The sequence below is a fragment of the Malaclemys terrapin genome, chromosome 4 (assembly GCF_027887155.1).
Source record: "Malaclemys terrapin pileata isolate rMalTer1 chromosome 4, rMalTer1.hap1, whole genome shotgun sequence".
In the NCBI taxonomy this organism is placed as follows: Eukaryota; Metazoa; Chordata; order Testudines; family Emydidae; genus Malaclemys; species Malaclemys terrapin.
This window is the reverse complement of record NC_071508.1, coordinates 53,163,992-53,183,280: the sequence shown is the minus strand read 5'-3', so window position 1 is coordinate 53,183,280 and position 19,289 is coordinate 53,163,992. Positions and strand designations below refer to the sequence as shown.

At 41.3% G+C, this 19,289-nt stretch overlaps 1 protein-coding gene across 2 annotated transcripts; it reads right to left on the bottom strand.

Moving 5' to 3' along the window:
• Window positions 1–1,517: 1,517 nt before the first annotated feature.
• Window positions 1,518–15,461, bottom strand: PSMA1 (proteasome 20S subunit alpha 1). 2 transcript variants are annotated; one of them, XM_054028184.1, is made up of 10 exons: window positions 15,333–15,461; window positions 12,805–12,849; window positions 8,150–8,251; window positions 7,450–7,553; window positions 6,571–6,659; window positions 5,740–5,810; window positions 4,723–4,852; window positions 3,513–3,592; window positions 2,304–2,408; window positions 1,518–1,794 (listed from the first exon to the last, which is right to left on the bottom strand). In XM_054028184.1, the coding sequence occupies exons 1-10, from the start codon at window positions 15,333–15,335 to the stop codon at window positions 1,738–1,740; spliced, it is 786 nt and encodes a 261-aa protein (XP_053884159.1). In that variant the 5' UTR covers window positions 15,336–15,461; the 3' UTR covers window positions 1,518–1,737. The 2 variants fall into 2 exon arrangements, with proteins under 2 accessions (XP_053884159.1, XP_053884160.1); XM_054028185.1 differs by lacking the exons at window positions 12,805–12,849; window positions 15,333–15,461 and adding an exon at window positions 12,081–12,098.
• Between the last annotated feature and the right edge of the window lie 3,828 nt (window positions 15,462–19,289).

Genomic DNA, 19,289 nt, shown 5'->3' with positions numbered 1-19,289 from the left:
CTTGACTTCAAGGTGCCTTCCAGCCCTACATTTCTATGATTTTATGAAAATAGAAATCCCACTAACACTTTTGAAATAAAAATATTTAAATACTTAAGAAAACACTCCCATATATAGTGTTTACAACCCAACATGACAGCATTGTGCGTTACTGCATGAGAACCAGAAAACGCAAATAACCAATGTGGGGTTAGTAACTTGCACAAGAAAATATGTTGAACATATTTTTAACCTGACATTTAATACAAAGAATGAATCCACACCCCCACCCAGTTATATCTTACAAATACCTTTCTTACAACACTAAAATCTAATACAAAGGATACGAGTGTGAAATACTGTGGAAATGAAAAAATAATACTGAGTTCAGTTGCTTATCACGTTTATAGAGCTCCATTGTGCTAAGTGCAAAATGTATTTGAAACTCACTGTAACTTCAGTTGGCATATCAGAATTTATAGCTAGTGGCAGCAGTCTCATTGAAAAGCAGCTTCATTAGAGATGTCCCATATAGCAGCACAATATTAGAAATTGAAAACTGTTTTAATGTTATTTTATCAAATTAATATTAATCAATCAAATAAAATGCCTAATGTTGATATGATTTATGGAACCTCAATGAAAAACTTGAGATAAGCTGATCTGTATAACAGTGGCATGGAAAGTCTTGTTATGTAAAGATAATTTAGATTCTATGGCATTCAACTTAAATCCAAACTGTGGCTAAACACTGACTAACATGTGCTGCAGACTGAGATCCATAAAATGCACATGCTTAGTAAGTCGCAACACAGTCAGGATGGCTTTGGGGGCTGGTAATGTCTCTCATCCCAATCCCACAACTCACCAGTTATTTGGTATAAGAAATGGCCTGTTTCCTTCATCAGTTCATTTTAGCCCAGTTAGTGCTCTGAAAGTCCCTACCCACCTGATGATTGTTTAGTGGCTCTTGTGAAATGAATTTATTGACTCAGTTCATTTCTAAATGAGCAGGGATCCAACATCATTAAAACTACCATCAATAAAAATGGAGAACATCAAATGGAGGCCTCACCAGAAATGCCAAGAACTGACAGCAGAGAGTAGTGAACAACCCTCATTACTAGACTTTCAGGTCAAGGTTGAGACATTGATAAGATGCAGAGAAGCTTGTGCTTCTGGATCTATTCTCAAGATAAATAGACCTTTATTTCCATTTGTCAATTCAGCACCTTTCAAGAGCACTAAATTCATTTAAAAAAAAAAAGTGATGAAGCCCACTGATCAACTACTATTTTTGTAGCTAATATAACAAATGGTCAAATATCTATTGGTACCTAGACACCAGTCTGATGTGTGCCTTGAAAATATATATGAAGAGAGAATGTGAGTAATTTGACCAATTATTCTTTTGTGTAATAGATTAAAAACAAATCAATATAGCAAGTTTCAAGAAAGAAAATTTTATTCCAGATGCCCTTAAAAGACAATCTGCTCTTCATACAAAACAGACAGTATTCTGGTTCTTTTAAAAAAAAAAAAAAAAAAAAAAAAAAAAAAAGATTTTACCTTTCCTTTCAAAGAAAAGGTGCCAAAGTATGATTTCTTTGATGTCAGTTTAGGGATATCTGAAAATACTCTAGGACTAATTCCCCATCATGTATTACTATAATATGCATTTGGTTCAGGGTAAAGATTAATGGATGAACATTCCTATATTGTTATATATAGGTTAACACACAGGCTTATCCACAAATATTAGTGCTCCATTGGTTCTTCTGCCTTTTCTGCAGGTTCCTCAGCAGGTGGAGCAAGCTTAAGGAGAGGGGAAAAAAAAAAAAAGATTTTACTATAAAAGGGCAGAAGTCAAACAGGAAAGAGATAGCTTTGCACAGGAATTAACTGTGAGAGGGAGTTGGCAAAAAGAAGCCCACAGATGTAAGAGGCTCTCCTAACCCCCTCATTAATATGGAAACAAGACAAGCAGAGGTGTACAGGCCCCAACATGTAATACTCCACTTTCATCAGAGGCATGGCAGAACTGCGTGTTGCGACTTACAGAATCTGCAAGTTGCATCTTTGAGTTAAAAGGTCAGGGTAATGATATTTTATACTTGTATAGCGCTTGACATGTTCAAAGCATATGTAGCCAGGCAGGGTGAGAAGATGGAAACAACTTGAGAGGGCTTTCTGCTAATTCAGGCTAGTCTGGTTAAATAGACTTCTTGGCCTTCATCTTCAGTCTTATTGCAAAGGATTAGATATATCATCTCAAACAGGAAGCAACTCAAACTATTTTTAAGATCATTAACTATGTCACATACCTTCCTCTGGGGTCTCTCTTCAAGTCCCTCCAGGAATGGAGCCACATCATCATCATCATAGATAGTAAACTCCATTTCTTTGCCAACAATTCCAATGGAAACATTCTGTTAAGTACAATGTTGAAAGAACTGAGAAACTGTCTCTTGTGAGTCTCTAACATTATGCAGCTTTTACTTGGGAAATGTATCAATTACAGCTTCCTCTTAAGATTAAGATACATTTGGCACAGTGAATCAAATTAAGGAAGGAAATTCTCTATCAGATTTACTTTATGACAGGCTTCCTTAGAAAATAAGAAAGTGAGGTAGGCTCACTCTCTACAAAGATGCTATCATATTCCAAAATGGTATCAGCCAAAAATGCAGTTTGATGATTTCAGACACAACAGGTTCAACTCGCTTCATTTTTTGGTTGGGTTTCAGCATTTATAAACAAACAGATCATATGATTTTTCAATATTGCTGGTTTCAGCATATATTTAGTATAAATATTTTAACAAACAAAACTGTCTAAGATGAAAAGCTTTTATAAACCCTGATTCAAAATCCACTAACGTGCATGACTCTTCCTTTTGGTATTCAATGGATCAACCCCGAAGAGTACCTCAGGAAAACATTACTGTATTAAGTTTCCTGACACCAAAAACAAAATGCAAGACTTATCTTAACCTAAACTAAGATAATCAAACAGACCTAGGGCCAGATTCTGATTTCAGCTATGCCAATGTAAATCCACAAACATGAAGGTAAATACTTTATCTTGAAGAAACCAACAGCAGATTCCAGTTAAAAGTAAATGAACATTTAAGCATGAAGCTGAGTTACTCTATGTTGTAACTAATTTTGCTATGTTTAACAAATCTTAAATAATCAATAAAATTAATAAAGTAAAGAGCTATCCTACACAGAAATTTATGAGACTAACAAGGGAAACTTCACTAACAAGGGAAACAGTCTTCTATTTAGAAATAGCATTATTTTGTTAAGGTCAAACACCAAAAGTTCAGAAAGTTACACTGTAATCTATAAGATTAAGACTCAGAACTGATAGTACACTAATAGTATATGGAATTAGACTCACACTTGAATATATTTTACCTAAATATTAATGTTTGACTCCCATACTTAAAATGAGGATTACAATACACACCCATACTTATCAACTCTGTCACGGTAATTTCTAGTAAGAAGGAAGATCCTGGTGTTTACCTTGGTCGTCAGATCCTGTTCTGCAGGAAGGGTCTCTCTGAGAGCCCGCAGACCATGTTTAACTAGCTCATTCAGGTTACCTACAAACAATACACTGTCATCAGAAAAACAGTTAAACATACAGTATTGTTTCCCGAGACCCTTCCCTCCCCCACCTTCAGTGCCAGCTCCAGGCACCAGCCCACCAAGCATCTGCTGGGGGTGGCGCGGCGGGGCGCTCCAGCCGGTCGGGGAGAGCGGGGCCCCGGCCAGATTCGCCGCCCTCCCCCCGGCGCTCCGGCCGGTCGGGGAGAGTGGAGAGCCCCGGTCGGGTTCGCCGCCCTCCCCCCGGCGCTCTGGCCGCCGGGGAGAGTGGGGGGCCGCGGCGGGCTCTCCGCCCCCCCCCCCCCCCGGCGCTCCAGCCGCCAGGGAGAGTGGGGGGCCGCGGCGGGCTCTCCGCTCCCCCCCACCCCCGGCGCTCTGGGTGCAAAAAAGCCAGAGCCTAGGGCGGCAAAAAAGCCAGAGCCGGCCCTGCCCACCTTCCATTCCTAGCTGGAAAAATAGTCTGGCTAGCTCTGTCCCCAAACTGTTTTACGCATGTTGCTTCTTTGATAGGTAACTGGAAATCCAATACAAGTATGCCATAAGGAACCAATCCTCCCCTGCATTCAAGACAATTAATTAAATCACAAAAGTAGTATTACACTCTAAGCTAATGGCAGATAAATCCATGTAGGTACTTATATAGTCTCTGGGCCATGATATCTGAGCTGCTTTATTCCCCCACAACTCTTTGGTGGCCTCTGATAATTATTAAAAATAAAATTAGTTGGGGATTTAAAATCCACTTCTTATTTACAGATTAAATATTATGCAGACAAAACATGCCTATCTTGAAATACTATCCTCTCTCTGAAATGGAAGGAACATCACTTTCTCTAGAAACAAAATTCATTCTTCCTGTTTAACTCTTTCTCAGGTTCTCTAGGCAGACACTTTTCCTCCATTTAGCCTGCTAAACAACTGAAATAAGTTAGACATGAAAACCATCAGTGTTTTGAATCTAGTTTCTTTCTTCCTCTTGATTTACATTGAATATTTCTATTCAACTCTTATATCTTCCCCTTCTGCACAGTAATAAATAAATATTACCAGATAAGATGCGATAAACAAAGCAAGCATATATTTTAAAGATCATTAGAAAATATAATGGAAGAGTCTCATCACTCACAGTCAGCAAACTCAGTCATGCGTCTTTCCAAATAAGTTCGAGCTGACTGTGAACGAGCACCGATGGACATAGCTTTGCAGTCAAAATAGTTTGCAGAAGGACAAGTTTGGAAGATGTGAGGACCCATATCCTGGCAAAAAAGGTGTGAATTTTATAAACTGTTCACAGGAGGGCATTCAGTTTTCTAAAATATTTTTAGCACTAACTCGGTTACATGATGTGTGTGTCATATATGCATGAAGGTATGTTTTATACTGTGCTTCACATCGCAGTTCTTACATAGTTGCTTCAAGCCTAAATTTTCTAAATTGCCCTTTTTCACTATGTCCTTTAATCAGAAGTTTTTATGTAAGTTCAATGGAGGCCACTGAAAACCCTGTTTCTCTGTAAAATCCTATAAATTGTATTGATCTTATATTATGAATAGCTCCCATTTTATGACCTGGAATAAATATTAAACACATTTCCCAGTGCTTCCCACAGGTACAAATGTCCAAACCTGTTCAGGGCTGAACCTTGGTATGCAAGATTCAACCAGGCTGCCCACTACCTTCAACTTGCTTAGTTTGTAAGATCACGAGGGCAGTATCTTGTCTGTGCTACACAGAACAAATGGATAACCAATTGGAGACACCTTAAAGGGGCCCTGATTTTCAGAAGTGGTGAACACCCACCCTCTGAAGGTCAGGCCCCCTTAAAGTCTCTCATCTTGGGCCCCAAAATCATTAGCCATGTTTTAAATTCTAAGCCACATGGGTTTAGGTTTGTATATGTATACATCAATATCCACTCCAGTGACCTGTAGAAAAATTACCTTCATTTAACATTTATGAGAATTAAGTTTCAGGGTCTAGAAAAAAAGAGGTTCCTCTAGCCATATGAATATTGATAAGTACTGCTGTAGTCAGCTTCCCTCCCTCTCAACAAAATGTTAGTGGCTACAAAAGTGAAATATTTTACTGGCTGCATTTTTCTTTTGGATAAAATGGACTGGAAACACACACAGAGCGTACTTACATCATAACCCGCAATGAGCAGTCCTACACCATATGGTCTTCTGCCATATCGCTGTGTTGGTATCTGGGTTTCTTAAACAAGCTAAGGAATCTTCACAAAGAGCAAGTTAATACCTTTTAAATTTTATTCTTAATCCAAGTAAAACTCCATCAGAACAGCTATAGGTTTGTTAGCCATTTCCTGTGGTGAAAAAATTTGTTCCAGAGAAACAGAACTCATCATCTGTCTTGAGCACCAACGGTAAGGTGGTCTTCTCCTCCAGTCAGACCTATAGCAATTAGCTTCTCCAAACAAAGTGACTGGTATATTCAGGCAAGTAATATGAGGGACTGATTTTATGCTAGTCTGGCCAATTTCATCCCCTTTCCATTTGATACACTTGCTTTTATCAAGTACAATGGATGTATGAAACGCTTAGTGTGTTCCAGAGATAGGCAATTAAGGTGAATGAGGCAGTAACATTAAATGTGCTCTTTCCATCAGAAAGTGACATTATCTGGGGCTTTTTAAGTGTTCCAGAAAACAAGTAAAAAAAATGGTTTCTAGTTCTACAATAGGTCTCCTTCATGGCACTTCACTGCCTTGTCTACTAATTCCATGGATGAAGAAAGGATGTCCTCCCAAAAAACAAACAAGATCTTTGCATCTATTTCCTGTAACTTTCAAAGCAATCTTTGCTTGAAATAAAACAAATAAAATAAATATTTTGATACAGAAGAGTTCTAAACACATCAACAAAGTGAAAACTGAACTGAATTTTAAGAAAAGCATGGAGTCATTACATGTCATATATATATATATACACATACATCTAAAACATGAAAAGGATACTGCTTCCAATTAGAGACACTAGACGGGACACTGGAAGAGGTCTGTCAAACACAAATCTAGAATCCAGACACTCCTGACGCATGAAATTACTATAAGAAGAGCAAATAAAAATATATGGATCACAAACAGAAGGAAGCTTCTCCAACTTGATATTTTCCTCTTTAAGCTTGTGTGCATGTATATATTTATTACTGTTTCAGCATTGTCTACGAAGACCAAAAATGCCACTATAAAATTAAAATTTTATGACCCATCATTGTTGTTTAGAAGACCACATGCCTGAAAGAATATTGTACAGATGAAACACTCTGAATGTAGGTAAAACGGATGTTTATAGAATATGCAGTGAAGAGGGGTTATTTGGAGCAAAATGAAAAATAGGAAATATTCCTTTAGAATATTATTGCAATTAATATGTAAATAGTCCTTAGTATGCCTTTTCTGTCCCTTTCTACCCAACCAAGGAATCCTTCTTGCTCATTTTATATTTATCTTATTTGCCAGAACCACACAGCCAGCTGAGAGTTCAAAAGAATCTCTCTAGAGTTTATCTACATCACTAGCTGAAGGAATTGTTAGTAGCCAATGTGTGATGTACACTTCTGAGACTGCTCAGTCTCAACCAGCTTGGGGAGGCAAGACATTGGACAGGGAATAAAGCCTAGCAGTTAAACCCTGGCCCTACTGAAGTCCATGGGAATTTTGACATTTACTTTAATAGGACAAGGATTTCACCCCTGGTTTCTTGCATATTAGTGCAGGACCAGTAACCATAGGCAAGTTCTCTTAGCTGGCCTCATTAAATGACAGTATGAGAAGTCTGTTTTTTTACTTCATTGTTACTAGAGTATTGTACGCATTAGTCATTAAGAAACTCACCACAACAGTCTTGCATCAGCAGTAAGCCCAGCAATTGAGATGCCAATATGGTTGTCAACATACAGGATTTTTTTCTGATGAGCTGCCAGTTCAGACTGTGCTCTCTACACACAAAAAAGCCATATTAGTCATAAAAATTATTGCGGCAGACTTTAAACAATGTGTCAATCAATAGGGACAATGCTTTAAAAAAAAATTGTGAGCAACTATCATTAAGGACTGAACTTACAGCCCCAAATCTGTAACCTTGTAATAGACTTAAGATATAAAGGGCTGATCCCACCCCAATAAGCAATGTACTGAAGAAAAAAAAAGTGGGCTTTCTAGTAAAAGAGATTGTAAATATTTTTTATATATTTCCTCTTTTTTGGGGAGTGTCAGTTGAACCAACATACATTTGTCTTTATAACTAGACAATTTCATCAATTTCTTCCATTTCCACCACAGGATTAAGACCCATTTTATCACAGATTAATCAAAATATTAGTAGTTCTACACCAGTGCTAAAACATATGAAAATATGTAAATCTTACTATCTAATGGTACAAAAGAAAAAAGTTATAAAATTTGTCTGCCCCAAACCAGAAATTTACCTCCCCTTATCTGATATTTTAATTTAACAATGATAAAAGCCTTGGATTTACCATGTTTGCGCTTGCAAGAAGAAAAAAGTAATTCCAATGTTTTTTCTTAAATTTACCTTTAGAGCAACCAGAACAGCATGGGTTTTTGATTTCAGCCCCACAGTAGCTGAGCCTTGCTTCACAGCTTCCATAGCATATTCTATTTGATGAATTCGGCCCTACAGAATGAATAAATTAACAACTCTAAAATTGACTCTCCATATAAGAAAGGTAGAGACTCTGCAATAATTACACACAAAGGGTGAAATCCTGGCCCTATTAAAGTAAATGAGAATTTTGCCATTGACTTAAGTGGGCCAAGATTTCACTCAAGATTAATTAAGAACAGAGTTTTCAGTCTCAACTGAAATCAGACCTTTAACTGATTTGTGGGTTTGTTGGTTTTACATTTATCACAACAGTGAAAGATCTACCATAAGTATCTAAACACTCCTTTATTTTCCACTGAGATAAGGAATTTCAGTAATAGTGGAATAAGACGTTTCCTGTCACAGAGTACTTTGAAATTATTATGGGCTGTCCCATATACATCTATTTATTGACTAAGAACTGCATGGTTGACACAGAAGATCACAACTCATGTGTCAAAATCCTTTCCAGTCATTGAAGTGTATATTCTTGACTCTAATACAAAGATTGACAGCATGCACCATTAAGGCCTGATTACTCCTTTATGGCATCATAAACAGTAACAGATCCAAAAATTATTATTGTGGTGTTACATCACTGCATCTGCTGCACCACAGCCTTAAGTCCACCTACTAATTTTTATTTATTTATTTTTTTAAAAACAAGAGTTTGTGGAGAAGTAATTTCAACCCGTAGAGAATAGCTATTTTAAGTGTTCTTTTATACACATCTGTCATAGTATCAAGGTACTTTACAACAAAGTATAAATAATATCAGATAAAAAATAAAACTGAGCAGGAGTAAGGCAGTAATTAGGCATCAGTAACAAATATCTTAAGGAATGTTACAGTTTTAAAAATAAAACAGGAAATTCAAAGTTAAAGTCACACAGATGAAAAAGCTGGAAAGAACTAAAATGCAGAATTCAGATACCTAGAACGTGAACTCTACACTTATGTTTAGGGTTACCATATTTCAACAATCAAAAAAGAGGACGGGAGGAGCCCCGCCCTAGCCCCGCCCTGTCCTAGCCCCGCCCCTGCCCCTTCCACTCCCTCCCACTTCCTGCCCCCTCAGAACCCCCAACCCTCCCCCCCACTCCTTGTCCCCTGACTGCCCCCTCCTGGGACCCCTGCCCCTAACTGCCCCCCAGGACTCCACCCCCTCCCTAAGCCTCCCTGCCTCTTGTCCCCTGACTGCCCCCTCCTGAGACCTTGCCCACATCCTAACTGGCCCCCTAGGACCCTACCCCCACCTGTCCCCTGACTGCCCTAACCCTTATCCACACCCCCACCCCCTGACAGCCCCCCCCCAGAACTCCTGACCCATCTAAACCCCTCTGCTCCCTGTCCCCTGACTGCCCCCTCCTGGGACCCCTGCTCCTAACTGCCCTCCAGAACCCCACCCCCTACCTAAGCCTCCCTGTTCCTTATCCCCTAACTGCCCCTTCCTAAGACCCCTCTCCCTAACTGCCCCCCAGGATCCTACCTCCTACCTGTACCCTGACTGCCCAAAACCTTACACCCCCAACCCCAGACAGCCCCCCGCAAACTCCTGACCCATCCAACCCTCCCCCCTGCCTCTTGACTACGCCCCCCCCAGAACCTCCCTGCTGCTTCTCTGACCCCCGGCCCCCTTACTGTGCTGCAGAGCAGCGCGCTCGGAAGCGGGGGAGGGGAGCAGGGTCGGAGCTCCAGACTGCCGGAGGCCGAGGTGAATGGCCAGCCGGCGATCTGCGAATGCAGGGGAGGGGGAGGGAGGGAGAGAGAGGAGGGGACTGGTCTCAAGTTTCAGGGGAGAGGAGGGGGAAGTGAAGGAAGGGCTCTGGCTGCCGGAGCCCATGCGAGTGGCACGATCCGGCCGGCTGCCCTGTAAACCGCGCACGCTCTGCATGGGGGGGGAAGTCCGGACATTGATAAATTCCCCCCAGATGCTATTTTTAACTCAAAAAAGCCAGACATGTCCGGGGGAAGCCGGACGAATGGTAACCCTACTTATGTCACACCCCACATAATGTTTGTATATCACTAACAAGTACCATATCTGATTAACAGCAATTACTTGGCTGTTCCTCCTAAAACACTGGTGCCTGGGGGCATATTAAATCCCAAATATTTCAGCATTTCACATGCAGCTTCAAACCATGTTTGCTGCAGTTTTTATATGGCTTAGTATATGTGGCATAAACACAAGGGCATATCAAGTTTAAGATTTCTTCTGTGGATAGTTAAGTTACAACACAGCAGCAGGGTTTTATATCAGACAAACAAGATAGGAATTGAGTAGGCCTTTGGCAAACATAGGAGTATAGCACTCACATATTATGGTAATGGGCAACCTTACAGAAGACACAGTGTAGTAACATAACACTTTTAATTCAAGGATCTCAACACCATAGCTTGAAAATTTTACCAGACACGTACCAGTCTGCAGTCAATACTACAGAATAGGGAAGGCTCAAGGGCAAACTTGTAAGATTGTAACTGTGGCAGTCTGGCTTCTTGACACTACCAATTTCACTTGCCTCAAGAAAACACAATACCCAACTGGTTAGCTGCTTTGAAATGAGATCTGTCACTCATAACAGGGCACATGATCTCACAGTAAAGATCTGTGAAGGCAAATCTAGGCCTCACAATTTTGAAATAAACTTGAAACCCCAATAAAAAGTAAAACAGACAACCCTGCATTGCTTTATGCTCAGTTCAAGTTTTCAAGATTTTCACAAGAGGCTAGAAACCATTATTAGTTGAAATTTTATTTTCCGGAATTTGTATGAGACGAAAATCTTCACTAATAATAATTGCTGTGCAGAAACAGTAATTTTTACACTTTACACTAACATTAACAAACTTTAAAAATAGCATACATCTCTGATTTTGCTAAAATCTAGAAGTGAGTCGGTTTTCAGATCTCAAAATTTCTGTAATTTGCTACAAGTATCTGAAAAAAGATTGGACTCGCAAAAAACTATGCAAAGGGACCTCTTTAAAATTCTTAAACTAGTTATGAGGTTTGCTTATTAGTTTTCAGAAGATTCATTCTGCACTCAAACACTAACCTCTAAGTTTAGAAAAGGTACAATATATTATTCATATCAAAAGGTTTAATTCCTGCTACATGTAACTCTCAATGCAACCTTAACTTAGAGCCACTATGAGGCCTCCATAATTACACATTGTATGTTACAGCAGATACCAGGTAAATACATAGAAAATTAATAAGACACTGTAACTACAGAATGTTAGTGCATCACAGAGACAACTTATCCTTTTATAATTCAATTCTTCAATTCTTTGCATTTTCCCACTCTCCATTTTATGTTTGCAAATATCTCATTAAATATATTAATCAGAATGGATATAAATCAATTTTTTTTAAATCTGATTTTTTTATTTTAAATCAGGGTTGTTGTTTTTTTTGATAGTTTTTTCCTCAAAAAGCATTCAATCTAAAGATAGTTTTAATTAAGATACATTATAACTCAAAGATATCTCATGGAATGGGGATTATACATTCTAATTCTATAGTATGAGACAATATAAGAAAAGTTTTGTAAATAAATTCCAATAGTTCATGGATTAGGGACCTAATCATATGGGGGTTCAGGGGCTTCTGTATATAAAGATTAACCTAAATAATCTATCTACCCAATGGGATTCAGTACGCAGTCTAGAAGATACCATCAGAGATGCTTAGTTTTACAGTTCTCAAACTGAATTTGTGTCTCCAGAGATAACATGCTTGTTAACAGCAAAAATGTTTTAAAATAAATTAAAAAAATATAGAGAGGAGAAATAACAGACCTCAATCCTATTGTCCCTCTGCAGATTTGTGTACATAGCGTCAATCCCTTACCTCTCTCTAAACTTGCAAAGTTTCAAAAAGTTCAATGAATAGAAGATTGTTGGGGGCAGAATAGATCTGGACAAGGAGAAGAAGTCTGGAGATAAATGTGAGAAGGGAGGGACAGGCAGTAGAAACAAAAGTGAAACTGTTTGAGCAACATATTCCAGAATGCACTTTTATGCAGAAATCCATGATTAAATCGAGCCTTCCTGACTAGTGATTTAAATCAATTTGATTTAAATCAAATCCACCCTGATATTAGTTGATAACATTGCTTGTGTACACCTATTATATAATTGAAAGTTTGTACATTTCACATTACAAAAGCAATATGAAGTGTTGGATGACTGCCTCTCAGCGATACTCCAACATTAGAGTTTAAAAAGAACTAAACACACTCCTGCAGAACATATCTAGTATATAGTTATATATCTTCTGTACACAAGCAAAACACTGGTTAATGAAATTATTGTAAAGTTCAACTATAAAAACCAAAATCACAAAATTCATCCTCAAAACTGCATATTTAACAGTTCCCTGGTGTGTTAGGCACATAGCATTATTCGTACTATGCTTTAAAACATTCAAAGGTTGCTTTATGGAGCAGCATTAGCAGCATCATACTCCTTGAGCTACCAGAACAGGACATCCACTGCCTTCATGCCACTACCATAATAGTGAAAAAAGGGAAAAGGAAAAATGGAAAGCAAGTAACACGATTATATTCTTTTACCTGAGGGCTCCAGACAGTGACATCATTGTCATACTGGTTGCGAAACTGTGAACAAAACCAACTCATTAGTATGAAAAGAATATGCAGCAGGGAAAAGAAAGCCTTTGAGCTTTCAATTATATTAATTTTCTTTGCTTAATACAACATACACAATTTCTCCAGTCTAAAACAAGAGCTTGACCACAATATATTTTTCTGCACATTTACCATTATTTAGTAAATACAACATTACTGTATCAGCATAATACTTACAGTGCTCTGAATTACTTTAACACAAAATGACACCTCAAAACATTTTCCGCACAAGACACACAGTCTACATTTAACTTGCATTGTGACCATATATCATCTCTACAGTACCTTGGCTACAAGAAATTAGGAGACAATTGCTTTTTAAAGATATTTAACCCAAAAGGCATCACCAGCCTCTTAACACATTGATGTGTCTGTATCCGAGCAGCAAACAGCAGCAATTGTAACTGGGTATCTGGATATAGCTAGTTTGGGGGCAGTGGAAAGCTTCACTGCACTATAATCCCCAGAGAAACATGCAGAAATTCCTATTAATTTCCTGCATGGGTTAATGATAATCCTGTCTGCATTAACTAACACCAATTCCAGATTGTCTACAGATTTTTTTGGGTGGGAAGCCAGAGTGTTCAAGCATGGACAGCCAATCAATGACAACAAAGCTCTCTTAGGAGCCATGTTACTGGTGAGGAATGCCAAGCTGCAGCAAAAAGAAAACTGTCTAGTTTTCACTGCTAGTATTCATTACACAGTGGACAACTGTAAACCTGACAAGAATCAGGTCAATTTCATTCTGCTGTTGCTTGAAAAAGTAGTACCCAGGATAATAGCTCCAGGGCCTAACTGTGGAGAGGAGAAATATTTACACAGAGTCTGGGGAAGAGTTGAGTAAAAAGATGTCCCCCTTCACCTCCCATCCGCCAGAAAGTTGCAGAGGTTGAAGTAGCAGACACAACCTTAGGGCAGCAACAGGAGGCTGAGGAAGGTAAGTGGAGTCCTCACTCACCCTAGCTTCAGACAGGTGGCAAGGAACAGGGAGATGTGAGGTAACAAAAAATACTTTTCTACAAATCTAAAGGAGAAAGGGCTTCACCTTTATCTTGACACCAAGGTCTTATCTATACTCCATAAATTTATTGTGCTATGAACTTTGTAGGTCCTCTGTAGACTTAGGCCCCTTTCCTGCAATAAGCACCCTACACACAGAATCCTGTGGATAGTCTCAGCAAAATCAAAGGATTACTGTGCAATGCAGGCACATGGACCCATTAACCCAACAGTTCATTGTTCCTAAACTAAAGCCCCAGTTTAGCAAGGTATCTAAGCATTTGTAACTTTAAGTAAGTAATGGAGCTACTCACATGCTGAGTTAAGCACATGCTTAGGTACCTTGCTGAATTATTCATGGCTCAAAACTCCAATCCTGTAATTGTTTAATTTTCTGTTCTCTGATTTTTGTTTACTGAAAAATAAGTGTTTGTTTTTCCTCACAGGAAGTTAGTTAACTAATGATTTCAAAATGCACTGAAATAAAGGGTTTGTTTGCATTTGAAACAATTGTAAAAAAATTATACAACAACTACAAGTATGTAATTTCCTTATAATGGCATCTTGTACATAGCTACCATGGGGATTGACCTGAAAGGGCACCAAAAAGATACCATTGACATGGCATAAAGCATAATAAACTCTTGGATTTACATGATAACTCACACCACTAGTCAGGTACATAACATTACTCACAAGTGCAAGTATCTGGGCCTATTTTTTATGTTTATATACAGTGACTTGTAAAATATTCTCTTATTGCATATTAAAGCATATCTAAAGTATACAGGGTTTGATTTTATGTTATCTGTTATTCCACTCTTCTTTTTGAAATTAGAAATTAAAAGCTACTATAATAAAACTTGGCTCATATGGAATAGAATCAGATGGGGAAACCTATATACAGGTTTGGTTTGTGTAAGCTGAGAACATGGGAGGGTTATATATAGGGGACTGGGGGTAGGCCTGTGTGTGGAGAGAAGGGGGTTACGCTGGGCGGGTGGGGGGTGTTGGTCTGTCTCTGAATGGAGATGGGGTTGCTGTAGACAGACGATCTATGTGAAGCAGGGAAGGGGGTTGCTCGGGGGGAGGGGGGTGTCAGTCGCTCTAGGGGATGGTCTGGGAAGGGAAGGGGATGCTCTCTGGTGGGGCAGGTCGGTCTCTGAACGGAGGGAGATCGCTCTGTGAAGAGCGGGGGCGGGTTTCGGGGAAAGCGGAGGAAGCCCCAGGACACGCTACGGGCGAAGCCAGGCCAGCCTGTCCCCGCCGGTTGCCGGAGCTGCGCGCGGACATCCCCCGGCCTGGCCCGGCCGCACATGGGAAGCGCTGACTCACGGCCTCTCCCACATCCCGCCACCGGTTCGGCCCGGGCTCAGCAGCGCGGCAGCGGCCCAGGGCCCAACAGAAGCCCGCTCCCTGGGCCCAGCCCGCCCTAGCGACCCCTTCCTCACCATCTTCCTTCCCCAACTCCGGCGCGAGCTTCTGAGCGGCGAGCAGCTCAGCGAGCGATAAGTCTAGGCTGAGAGACTAGAACTTCCGCCCTCTCCCCAGAGAAGAGCAGCCGCTCCAGATTCATCGATCGAAGGGCGGATGTGGCTGTGCCTCCTCCCCCCCCCGCCCCGAGAGAGGCTCCAGCAGGGGCCCTGTGGAGCCGGAACACGCTGCTGCCTAAGCGGACAGCGCGTGCGTAGTGCTTAGCTGGGGGCCCTGCCCGGACTGGGCGGGGAGAGACGCCAGCAAAGCGCGCCTGAGCTGCGGGCCGGCTTCTGGAAGGAGGAGGGGACAGAAGCCCGCTGCTCTCCCCCCTAAGGGCAGGTGCTGTGTCCCTGGCCCAGGGCAGACCCGTGACTGGGCCCCCGCAGCCTGCACAGACAGTCACTGCCCCGTGGGTTTGTGAAGTGGCAGTGAGAGGCCGCGTCACCCGCCTAGCCCTTTTCATTGCAAAATCACCAGTGACCTCGCTGCCATCCGTTTGTCTTGCCAGGTCAAACCACAAACCAGCCAGGGGCCGTAAGCGTTCCTGGGCCGCAGCAGCGAGCCGCACTCTGATGCGGGCCAGCTCCCTGACACTTCTTTTAGCTTCTCACCAGACACTAGCAATGGGTGAAACAATTCCTAGGCTATGTATGCGTCACTGAAAATGACGTGCAGTTTTTTGTTCTAAATGGTGGCAGTTCATGTTCTTTGCCAAAAGCAGAGCTGAAGATTTTTTTCAGATGCACCATTTCCGATGGAAAGTTCTCTCTAAGGACCATAGGAGAAGTAGACATTTGGATGCTGCTTTCAGTTCTGCAGGGTACAGTGTGACATACCTTAGAACCAAAGGGAACATAAAATTAATGTCATCAGTTGCTTTGTAGCAGCGCTTCAACTCACAGATAACATTGTCCAGAATTTCATAGAACACATTCCTTCTGAATAAAGGCTCAGAGTTATCTTCTGGGTGATAGAACATTATTCCTCAGGTATCTCATAATGAAATTGTTTCAGTTTCCTACCTCTCTTCTGCAGCAATGGTGGCAAAATTCCCATACCTTTTGTCATAAGACATGCTTCCAATAGAAGTTTGGGTCACTGATCTTGAAGTTGCATTAATTCTTCAATAACATCAGCAGTGAGCGATTACTATGATCAAGAGAGATTCCTCAGGCTTGTAAAATCTTTTTTCTCATCAATACTTAGAAGACTTGATGGGCTTGTGCCTTCTGGCTGGTCCCTACCTTGGACTAGGGCAGGGGTGGGCAAATGTTTTGGCCTGAGGGCCATATCTGGGTATAGAAATTGTATGGTGGGCCATGAATGCTCATGAAATTGGGGGCTGGGGCATGGGGGGGGTTGAGGGTTCTAGGTGGCGCTAGGGATGCAGGGTTTGGGGTGCAGGAGGCTGCTCTGACTGGGAACCAAGGGGTTCAGAGGGCAGGAGGGGGGGTTTAGGGCTCTGGCTGGGGGTGAGTGGTTTGGGGTGCAGGAGGGTGCTCTGGGCTGGGACCGAGGAGTTTGGAGGGCAGGAGGAGGATCAGGGCTGGGGCAGGGGGTTGGGGCGTGGGTGGGGGCTCAGGTGGGCAGGCTCCGGGCAACGCTTACCTCAAGCAGCTCCAGGAAACAGCGGCATGTCTCCCCCTCCTACACGGCGCCAGCCAAGCAGCTCTGCGCACTGTCCCACCCACAGGCACCACCCCTGCAGCTCCCATTGACTGTGGTTCCCAGCCAATGGGAGCTGCAGGGGCCAGGGGACCATGTTGAACCCCCTGGCTGGCCCTATGCATAGGAGCCAGAGGGGGGACATGCCGCTGCTTCCAGGAGCTGCACAGAAAGCTCCCTGCTCCCCAGTAGGATCTTGACGACCAGATTAAAAATTCTGATGGGCCGAACGTGGCCCATGGGCCATAGTTTGCCCACCCCGGACTAGGGTCTGGGAAAGTGTATCCATTTCCCCCACTTTACATGGGGCCTATGTGAGACTTTAGTAAAAGTCACTGGCAACTGTGAAATTCATAAATATTTTGTAATAACCAAACAATTTGTGCAGAGTACATATTATGCAAACAATCATGCTGCTGCTATGTATTGTGTGCATACAAGAATGAATATGCAGTTCTGCAGCACTATTCATATCTACTGAAACAGAAGAGGGTGATACAGGCTTGTACAATAACAGTCTCTGGACTGAATTTATTCTTATTTCCCATGTCGAGTACTTACTTTCCATACTCATATTTAACAGGTTCCCACTGCAGAATTCCCACCCCACTTCCAAACATTTAAAAATCATTAAGATCTAGTAAGGTTTTTTATTTTATTTTTAATTGCCTTATGGTTTCGGAGCCATTAGGTACACTCAGGTCATGTTTTCAGATTTTTCTCTGTCACCATCAGAGGTAAACACCTACTTTTTAAAAAATGGAAGCTGAGATTCTCACATAATCACTTTACTCCAGGAGCTGGACCTTTAATTAAAAAAAAATGATATGATATATGAGACAAGACAATATTACAAGAGTTGGAAACCCTCTTGTTGTGCAACAGCACTATTGTTACTCTTGCACAATATTGAAGGTAGTGGGGAATATCTTAGCATCTATGCCCTTACAGGGCCTGGGGTGAGTTTCAGAGGAACAGCATGGATCTTTGAACTCATCACCTCCCTCTCAAAAGCCTCCATACCCTCACCATTATGATCCTTTAGAGATGTCAGTTCAGGTCTCTGTTTGCTCCCCTGCAGCTGCACCAAGCCCTCTACTCGTAAGCTAAAAATGTGCTCTATTATACCTCTCCATGGATGGATGCACAGTGTCCATCTTTACTATAAAAAATTATCTTGGATGTTTTTTATGAGAAATTATTGATGAATTGAAATATTACTTGTTTGTCATGCCAAGGCTTTCTCATGGCCTTCTTTCCGTGCAGGCTTTTAACATGATAGGCAGGGCTTAAATTTAGCCGGAGCTGTCCAGAGCAGACCTCCGGTAAATATTTTCAGGCACCTCCTGCAGGGTAGACGCCCTGAACCCTAGTGTGCCCTGTAGGACTGAAGCCCCCAAACCCCGGCACACCCTGCAGGGCTGAAGCACTGAGCCCCAGCATGCCTTATGGGGCTAAACCCCTGAGACCCACCCGCCCTGCAGCTGAAGTCCAGAGCCCCGAATGGGGAGGAGGATGTGTGGTGGACTCCAGGAAATTCTATATGAGATTTTAAGTCCTGCTGATAGGTGTATCTCTTAAGAGTTATGGATTAGGACTAGTATGTCTACTTTATATGTTCAATATTTTCTGTGCTAAAAGTATGACCTATTCCTTCATATCACACTTCCTGAGACCAATGCTGCCTGCTGGCTTCCCAGTGAGTTTCTCTCTCTAAAGCAGGGACTCTCCCTAGGAGAGAACTACACAAACCTGGTTCTATGGTGATGAAAGATTGGAACTTTTAACCAGGAATGGCTGCTAATGTTTCCTTTTATAATCACCCCCTTTTGCCCACAATATTGTCTGATGGGACATCCTTCGTTATCACAAAGGTGATTTACATGACCTTCATCGCTGTACCTCCAAAATTTGCAGGCTTCTCCCAGGTGCAATTCCTCTGGTTGCTGCTAGGTGGCAATTATTACCTAGAAAAGCAGATTTATTTAAACTATGATATTTGTTATGCCTTTGTTTAAGGTATATGGGCACCTAGAATCAGTGTCCTCTCTCAACAAATAATTTTTCCATCTTTCCTATCTTGTTTCCTGGTTATGTTTACTAAACCATTTTTTTCCTTTAGTTGTCAAGCAACAGCCATCCAATCTACATCCTTTACGCCAGCAGCCGCCTAAGGAAGAAGAGCAGATGGTCTAGTTTCAGAAACAAAGAGTGCTTTCATTGTTTATGAAACCCTTTTACTTATATAACATTGTAATGCAGTGTTT